Source organism: Citrus clementina, unplaced genomic scaffold (assembly GCF_000493195.1).
Source record: "Citrus clementina cultivar Clemenules unplaced genomic scaffold, Citrus_clementina_v1.0 scaffold_1, whole genome shotgun sequence".
Taxonomy (NCBI): Eukaryota; Viridiplantae; Streptophyta; class Magnoliopsida; order Sapindales; family Rutaceae; genus Citrus; species Citrus x clementina.
In genome coordinates, this window is record NW_006263303.1 from 1,460,064 (window position 1) to 1,469,399 (window position 9,336).

The window sequence follows — 9,336 nt, forward strand, 5'->3', positions numbered from 1 at the left end:
GTTTCCATCTCCTCCAACTATATCTCAACATTAAGCCAACAGTATTTGCCACGATTACAATCCTCGGCCGTCCGATCATCCTCAATCAACTTAGCATCAACCGAAGGCCCATCAACGGTCGACGCCAGTTGACAAAACTTTCGGCTCCCACATAATCAATTAATTAATTAAAAAAATATTATTTTAAACATTATAAAGTAAAACAAATAATTTAATTTAGTAAAAGAACACTGCTGCTCAAGTGCTCATGTAGTTGTCTTATCATTTCCATTCGCAAGATGTTATATTATTACATCGATTGTGTATCTCTGTGTGCGTAATAAGATGAGCAAAGTCATTTACCAGCTATCCAAATCAATTGATGTTCACTTTTTTTGGCAGAGGTTATAATTACCGTGAGCATTGGTGAAAGTTAAAAAGTAACTTTGATCGACTTGAGTAATTGTATCGTTCCATTCTAAGTGTCTGATTGAAATTACTTTTAAAAGATTCAAAAGTGATTTTTAAAAAAATTAAAAATTAATTTTAATCTTTGATAAAAAATTTTAAAAATTATTTTTTGTCAAAATTACCACATTTTATAATAAATTTTAAAAAGTAAGAAATGGGTAACTTTTTAAAATTCAATTCTAAGAATTATTTTTAAACTTAATATAATTTCATATATATTTTCATATGTATTATAAAGTTCAAATTTATCCTTATTAATTAGGAAATAAAAATATTAACTTTAAAAAGATTATTATTACTAGTACTACTAATTATATTTAGATAACAAAATAAAAATACAAAATTAATAATATGAAATATTTATTTTAGTTATAAGTTATTATATGTACGCAATTAAAAATATTATATATATATGTTTATAAATTTATAAATAAATTTTATTCAACACATGTTTAATTCAATCATTTATATTGTTACAATAGTCTAACATCAATATTTTTAAACACACACAATTATTTTTAAAACTTATAATACTTTAAAAAAAAAATTTTACTAATCGTTGGACTGATTTCTTAATAGCTGATTATTTTTACAATACAACCAACAACAATTATTTATAAAATTACTGAACTGGCCATAAATCCAAACAACTTTTTGCATATTAGTAACCGTAATATCAGAAAAGAAAGTTACCACTACTATAGAAGTAAATTATCACTCAGTAACCATAATATCAAAAAAGAAAATTACCACATCTATAGTCTAATATTCAAATTAATTTTTTTAGTCCCTACTTTTCAAGGCAGGGGCCCCAACTGGGCGGTTAAATAAATTTGGTTTAAAAATCACTCAGATATTTATTTATTAGTCATAATGTAATATATATAGTACTTTGGTTTAATTGGATATAACGTATTTATAATACTTTGAGCTGCCTTCTGATAATATATACAGCACAGCTAGTTAGTTTCCTTGTGAGAAAACCTTCCCCCTCTTGGTCCCCCCACCCTCTCTCCCTACCCTTCCTGTACGTTTATAGTAACCCATATTATCTCTCACTCTCTCTTGTATCTCTCTGCGGATAGCCGGACACACACACTCTCTCTCTCTCTCTCTCTCTCTTTTCATTTCAGTGTAAAACAAAACCAAGCTCTCTGTGGCCCTCCTCGCTTCTTCCTCGCAAATAAATCTTGTTTCAGTACGAACTCGTCGTAATTTCCCAACCTCCCCAGCTCTCTCTCTCTCTCTCCTGCAAAACGGCAACGCATAGACACCTATAGATACTTAGACAGATATAGACGGCTATAGACAGATAGATAGATAGATAGACAGAAATACACACACACACATCAGCAACAGCAACGAGGACAGCAAGTCAACAGCAACAGCACGCACATGGCGTTTCACCACAATCACCTCTCGCAAGACCTTCCTCTTCATCACTTCACCGACCAACAACAACAGCAACAACAACAACCACCGTCACCTCCACAGCAACAACACCACCAACACCAACAAAGCATCGAAACGACAGCGCCTAATTGGCTTAACTCTGCGCTTCTTCGCTCACAACAGGCGCAGCAACAGGCGGCTCACTTCTCCGACACCAATTTCCTTAACCTACGCACCACAGCAAACAACAACAACAGCAACAACAACAACACTGCCTCCGATTCCGACGCTTCGCAGACGCCGAACCAATGGCTCTCCCGCACGTCCTCCTCTCTCCTCCACCGCAACCACAGTGACGTCATCGACGACGTCACGCCTGCCAACGACTCCATCATCGCGGCCGTCGAATCCGCCGATTTGAAGAACGCCAACAGCGAGAACATGAACAACGCCAGTACTAATAACAAGAGCGAAGGGGTGGTGGTCGAGAGCGGCGCCGACGGAGTTGTCAACTGGCAGAATGCGAGGTACAAGGCGGAGATATTGTCGCATCCGCTGTACGAGCAGCTGCTCTCGGCACACGTGGCTTGCTTGAGGATCGCCACGCCGGTGGATCAGCTGCCGAGGATTGACGCTCAGCTTGCTCAGTCGCAGCACGTCGTCTCTAAGTACTCCGCTTTAGGTGCCGGTCAAGGCTTGGTTACTGATGACAAAGAGCTCGATCAGTTCATGGTATGTGCTGTGTATTCTACTTCCATTAAGTTGTTATCGATTTTAAATTTAATTTCTTTTCCATTTTGTTTACTTGCCTTGCTTTCTTGTCTTATTAGAAACTTGAATTTTAAATTCACAGAGGAATTTATTGCGCTTGCTATTGACTAATTCGAGGCATTATACATATCCGAAAAAAAAAAAAAATGTTTTTTCCCCCTCAATTTGGGTGATTTTTGGGTATTACTGGTATGGTTGATTACTTGAGGACGAGATGATTGGTTACAATGATAAGTTTTGAATCTTTGAGTACAAGTTAAATTGTAAATTTGAAGCAGAATGAGCAAGGGTTTTGTTTGGAGATGGCAAAATTTTGAAATGGACGGTAGGATTTTGAGACGTGAGAAGTTGTAATTCTAGTGGAAATATAAAGAATTTGGTGGAAGCTACAAAGTCAGAGAGCATTTCCTTTTATTGCAAATGATAAGATACTTGATTGAAAGTTGATTTGGTCTATGGTGTCTTCAAGTGCTGATGGTGGCAGCTTTGGATACCAACTGCTTTGCAAGCTGAATTAGTGATGGTTGGCAACAGCAAGAAATTAAATTAAACAGAGGAAGTAGCAGGAGACTTATTATCAACCATTTTTCTTTCTTTGTGTTTGAGTCAAGTTTCCATATATTTTGGGCTAATATCTTCTATGTGCCTTTGGAAACTCCATGACCGTAGTTTCTTACGAATTTTGTTCACTAGAAATGCTTAACTCAGGGAAGAACTTGAACAAGAAACAACATGTCTGGATGAAATTGTTAAGAGGGAAAAATGATCATGGTAGGAATATGATTTATATAAACGGAAAGGAAGCGCAGAAGTTGATGATTCATGCATGATAATTTTGTTTGTTCTCGTATAGTTTCAATCTAGTCAATCATGATTATATATGGATCATATGATTTGTAATATTAAAAAATTACCAAAAAACAAATACCTTTGGATAGAACAGCTCCCGTATTCGTATATTTCACTAAATGTCTTATTTGCTAGTTTAGAATTGACAGATAAACCTGAATATCATCTTAAAAAATGATGCTTGTTCAATGATATAATCAAAATTCTAATTTTTCCTGTTCTTGACGTTGTAGACACACTATGTTCTGCTTCTTTGTTCATTTAAAGAACAACTGCAGCAACATGTTCGGGTCCATGCGATGGAAGCAGTGATGGCTTGCTGGGAGATTGAGCAATCTTTGCAAAGCTTGACAGGTAACCCCTGATATACATTATTACTATTTCAATATTTCAAGTTCCAGCTAATATTTCATGTGCATATGAATCATGTTTTCATGGGAGCATGAATCTTCTTCCACACTTTGCTGGAATTTTCACAGTTGGCAACTAGCGGTCATACAATTCATCATTCATGGATTCATGGCATGACTATTAACACTCAGATGTTTCTCTTAATCTATTTGTTACTTTTATTTCCTTGCATTCTTGAAACCGGTGAGATCGTATCAAATAATTGGAGAGAAATTACTGCTATTAAAAGTTTTTCAGAATATATTACTGATTTTCTGGCACGATTTGATTTGTTTAGGACTGATAACTGAAATGAGAAGCAAATTATTTTCACATCTGATGTAACAAATTAGGTTTGCCTTCATATCAAAGAACTTATTTTTTGGCAGTAGAAAAGTCTTGGCCTGGCTACTAACCTAGTAGATGATAGTAGATATCAAAAGAACTAGGCACCATGCTCCCAGTTAATGTTTTGGTGCACCGCAAATGGATAATTGTTGGTAAATTGTTTGTAAATAACTATCTATTAGATTTTCAAGATCGTTGAACTATATTTATTTTGTTTCATGGGAAAAGGACATGCATGTGTCAAAATCTAGCCTTGTTCTGATTACCTCATGGTATCCATGATCATTTGAGCTGCAAAACATGGGATCAATAATTATGCATACTGTATCATGATACAGGAGTTTCTCCCGGAGAAGGTACAGGCGCAACAATGTCTGATGATGATGAGGACCAAGTGGACAGCGATGCCAACTTGTTTGATGGAAGTTTGGAGGGGCCGGACACCATGGGATTCGGTCCTCTTATCCCAACAGAGAGTGAGAGGTCCTTGATGGAGCGCGTGAGGCAAGAGTTGAAACATGAACTGAAACAGGTAATGAACTGAATGAAATACCAAATATGGCTGTGAAATTATCTTGTATCTACAATGTATCACTCATTTTCTCTTGCTTATAGGGTTACAAGGAGAAAATTGTAGACATAAGAGAGGAAATTCTGCGCAAGAGAAGGGCCGGAAAACTTCCTGGTGACACAACCTCTGTTCTCAAATCTTGGTGGCAATCACATTCCAAGTGGCCATACCCTACTGTAAGTCCTGTCACATTGCTCCTGAGATTCTTATTCAAGTCCTTGCCGTTAAGACATTCCATGATGCTTATCCACGTTTAAGCCGAAGAAATTGAAGAATGAAACAGAAATGGAAGACCATAGTTTTATTAATCAGTGGAAAAGCTGCTTTCTAGTTTAAATTTAGTCAAGTCAAAAGCACATATCTCTATTTTCTACTCATCAAACAACATTTCAGGAGGAAGATAAGGCAAGATTGGTTCAGGAAACCGGTTTGCAATTAAAACAGATCAATAATTGGTTCATCAATCAGCGGAAGAGGAACTGGCACAGTAATCCTTCAACTTCAACAGTCTTGAAAAGCAAACGCAAGAGGTATTCCAAATAAACCTATTTCTTGTCTCCATAAATTCTGTTGAGCCTTGAACCAACCATTATTCAAAAAGAAGTAATGCAGGTGAAAACAGCAGTGATCGTTACATGTAAATGCAAGACTATCCAATGCTTCAATGCCAGGGTGATAAAATTCAACATACTCATATTACATAGAAACTGTGACAGATAGGGCTTCAGAAACGGCTTTGGAAACTAGGAAAAACAAAACTGGCAAACAAGGAGGCTGATGAGGTTGTTATGAACGCAATTGACACCATTTTGCAGTTATGCTTAAAAGGCAAGTAAAACGGTGCCACGTATTCTACGCCATATGATTAGCTACATGAATACTTGGGAAATTATATGACTGTAACTGAGTTAATCCATTGTCGCATATTGGTGGTGGGTTTATAATTTTTGTTTTTGCTTATCATATCTGTGAATAAGCACAGTGAAGGGTCAAGGTTGTACAGTGCAATAATCTTTTGTTTAGTTCCTTATAGCCTTTTTTGGTACTGTAATGCAGATTAAATATGCAAACATTATTTATGGTATAAGAAGTTCAATAGTTAGTAGTTGATGCTCGTTCCGTTTTTCAATTTTTGCCGATTGTATTGTTTAGTGATTAGTTATTTCACTGCTTGATGATTAGTGAGATTCCTATTTGCTTCGAAGTATATTAAGAAAAAGGTGGGGAAGTGAAAAAAAAAAAACAATAAAACACTGTGTACGATGGAGTTAAAATGTTAATTCCTGTTCACAGGAAAAAGGAATGAAATCCTTAATAACTCTTTTGATCTTGGGGGTTTACACTCACCGACTCTAATTGAACGACATATACGTAGAATATATAATGAATGAAATACACAACAAAAGGAGAACAAACAAAGACTCAATATCACATCCCCAGTTATCCTTAATTATTATTGTTATTGATCACAACAGGACCAGCATATCTAGTCGAGAAGCCAACATGCCCATCATCAAACTCCCCATTAATCCCATCATCAAAATTAAGCTTATAACTTTGAGGATCATAATGAAACTGAATCTTTGATGCTGATCTTTTCTTGTTATTAAGACTTAACCTTTTAATAATGTTCTTCCACTTTGGCTCTGCCACCACTTCCGAAAACTCCTTAATTTTCTTCGCTCTTTCCCTTGACCATGTTTCTCTTATTACCTCCTCATCTTCCTGTTGTTGCAACAAACATCTCCCCTGTCCCCGCCGATCTAAGCAAAGTCCCCCGAAACAGGAGCAGCCCCCGTCTCCATATTCTTCGATAAGGTCTATTTCATCGTTTAACGGTGACGTTTCGCTAACAGACACCGACGCCGCTCTCTCTCCTGGGTTTGTCATTGCCAACTTATTAGAGTTTTTGGGTTTTAGTTCTTATTAATGTCGAAGAATTATGTAGGGTTTTATATATGTGTGTATATATATATACATGACATGTTACTGAAACCCAAGAGGAAGCGGGACCTAACAGTGTACTCTGTGAAGGGTGACATGCAAAGTTATGCAACGGAAGCAACGATCGAATCATTATATGACACGTGGATTTTTAAATGTGCGGGACCTTTTTTATTGGGTTGGTTTTGGATTGGAATGGGAAATTGCGGCGAGGTGGGTGTCAGTTGGTTGGCTACCTCTTTGGAATCGAAGACTGCATTTGCCAGGCAATTTAGAGTAGGGATGGCAAAAATTCTCACAGGGACGGGTACCCTCGGATATTTTTCTTATTCGGAGAGGGTACGGGAATAATTTTATATCTAATTTTTTATTCGGGAAGGGAACGGGAAAAATTTTTTACTCAAATTTTTATTCGGGGAGAGGACGAGGATGAGGTGGAATCCCCATCCCCTACCCATTTCCCCATTTTAATTTTTAATTTTATTTTTATTTTTAAAATTACTAATAAATAAATAACAAAATTATAAATATTGTTAAAAATAATAAATATCAAAATATTTATATTATTAAATGCTAATAGGTATCCTACATTAGCTCGAATTGCTAGAGATATTTTGACAATTCCAATTACAACAGTTGCTTCTGAATCAGCTTTTAGCACCGGTGGTAGAGTTGTGAGCCCACACCGTAACAAACTTCATCCAAGCACATTGGAGGCCTTAATGTGCTGTCAAAGTTGGTTACGAGCTTACAATAACAGTATGAGTTTATTTTACATTGTGATTATATTATATAGTTATTAATATTTGCACTTATAAGTTACTTTACTTATATCATTTTCATTATTTTAGGTTTGAAATCTGAGGCTATCTCTTAATTTGCCACATTTCTCGAGGAAGAACAGGAGGAGTAGGACGAGCAGGAGGTAAATAGTTTTATTAAAAATATTAATTAAGTATCTACATTTATTTCATTTATTTTATTGCCGATATAAAAATAATTTTTTTTCTTTTTATTGTAGGATTATGAAGATTGAGTCATTGACAAAGATAATTATTTTAATAATTTATATTTTGAATGTGACTTTGTAATGGATCAATATTAATGTAAGACATATTTTGAACTTTATTTTTATCTGAATTTTTTATTTTAATATGATTAATTTAAAATTGAAAATAAAAAATATATTAGACTATTAGTTATTCGGGGACCGGAGACCCTTGGGGATCCCCTGTTATTATTCAGGGAGGGAATGGAGATTTTCTCAAGTAATTCTGACGGAGACGGGGAGGGGACGGGGACATATGCAAAATATCAGGGATGGGTATGGGGAGATTGGTCCCCTCCCCTCCCCTCCCCTCCTCATTGCCATCCCTAATTTAGAGTAGCTGTGGCTTACGTGGCGCCTCTTCATTGGCAGTTAAAGGATCCGAACAGCCTGTTTTAGATTTGTCTTCAGCTTTTGCATATTCAAGTTAGTTATGAAGCTAACATAAATAATCGGATGAAAGGGTTCCTTTTAACGTTTTAACATTATCCGAATTTTGTGGGGTGATGCTAGTAAGTTCAATTCATAATAATTTGAAGAGATTTACGGCAAAGTCAAAGGGACATGCATTTTAACCGAATCGGTTCTAATTTCTAACCTGACAATTTGGTTCAAATGGAGACGCTCAGATGTTAATTTGCACAAGATAAGAACGTGGTTGCCATTGAAAAAAAGGGTTATAGAATGTATAATTTACGAAAGAAAAAGATTAGGTTTCATGTTTAAAAAGACAAAATGAAAGAAGCTGGCACGAGCCACGAAGCCAAGACACATTCTGCTTCGTGGATGCAAGTAATTGCTAATTGTAACAAAGTGGACTTCAATTGTACAGCTGCACTGGTGGGTTGCTTAATGCCAACTTAAACCAAAACTTAGAATTAATCAGATTAATTAAAGCGCTTAACCAAAAAGACAAAAGCCAATTGGCATGTGCTCATCAGCACAGGGAGAACCAATCTGGCGAGTTTTCTCTAAATCTGTCATGTCTGCTCATAACATTTGTGGCTTTATTATACATTTTCAAGATTGGCCCAACTTGAGGACATCAATTCGTGTTGTTGGGTAAGATACTAAGATTATTCTAGCTAATGGAACTTAAGGATATCAATTTCCATTCTTGGTTTAGATAATTAATTCTAGCTAATAGAGGGAGACTTGGAAAGAAAAAGCAGAGACAAACTTATATAAGGAAAAATTTCGGTCTACCCCTCTCGTGAAGTGACAATCTTTAAATCGCCCCATTTACTATTAAAAATATCAAGTTATCCTTAAAACTCATTATTTTTAATCATTGACCGTCGTTGACTCATAAAAGTACGAAAGTACCCCTACCTTAACAGAATATTCCTATAACGACATTGTGAGGTTAAAAAGAAATGGTTAATGTATAACTAATCATTGGAAAATGAAAAAAAGTAGTTAATGTATTACTAGTCATTGAAAAATAAATTAAAAATAAAGTGTTGAAATGACTTAATGGACCTAAATTAATTGATAGTTTTCTTAAATTAGACATGTTAGTTCAACAAATTACAAGACATGCCATCATACGTAAATTACGATAATGTCATCA

General features: G+C 35.6%; 2 protein-coding genes across 4 annotated transcripts; one reads left to right on the forward strand and one right to left on the reverse strand.

The window, feature by feature from the left end:
* The first annotated feature begins 1,420 nt into the window (after nucleotides 1–1,420).
* On the forward strand, nucleotides 1,421–5,881 carry LOC18053979 (homeobox protein knotted-1-like 3). 3 transcript variants are annotated; one of them, XM_006450279.2, is made up of 6 exons: nucleotides 1,421–2,574; nucleotides 3,696–3,816; nucleotides 4,539–4,732; nucleotides 4,816–4,947; nucleotides 5,165–5,301; nucleotides 5,373–5,881. In XM_006450279.2, exons 1-6 carry the CDS (start codon nucleotides 1,846–1,848, stop codon nucleotides 5,410–5,412), a joined length of 1,353 nt encoding a protein of 450 aa, XP_006450342.1. In that variant the 5' UTR covers nucleotides 1,421–1,845; the 3' UTR covers nucleotides 5,413–5,881. The 3 variants fall into 3 exon arrangements, with proteins under 3 accessions (XP_006450342.1, XP_006450341.1, XP_006450340.1); XM_006450278.2 differs by having other exon boundaries at nucleotides 5,376–5,881; XM_006450277.2 differs by having other exon boundaries at nucleotides 5,384–5,881.
* Nucleotides 5,882–6,217: 336 nt separating this feature from the next.
* LOC18053980 lies at nucleotides 6,218–6,661 on the reverse strand. The gene has a single exon (XM_006450281.1). It carries the CDS (start codon nucleotides 6,659–6,661, stop codon nucleotides 6,218–6,220), a length of 444 nt encoding a protein of 147 aa, XP_006450344.1.
* Between the last annotated feature and the right edge of the window lie 2,675 nt (nucleotides 6,662–9,336).

Excerpts from the sequence above, each read along its gene's own strand:
- LOC18053979 (XM_006450279.2), top strand. The coding sequence starts at position 1,846 with ATGGCGTTTCACCACAATCACCTCTCGCAAGACCTTCCTCTTCATCAC. Across the intron at positions 4,948-5,164 it reads CCAAGTGGCCATACCCTACT|GAGGAAGATAAGGCAAGATT; the intron begins GTAAGTCCTGTC and ends ACAACATTTCAG. Across the intron at positions 5,302-5,372 it reads TTGAAAAGCAAACGCAAGAG|AAGTAATGCAGGTGAAAACA; the intron begins GTATTCCAAATA and ends TTATTCAAAAAG.
- LOC18053980 (XM_006450281.1), bottom strand. The coding sequence starts at position 6,661 with ATGACAAACCCAGGAGAGAGAGCGGCGTCGGTGTCTGTTAGCGAAACG.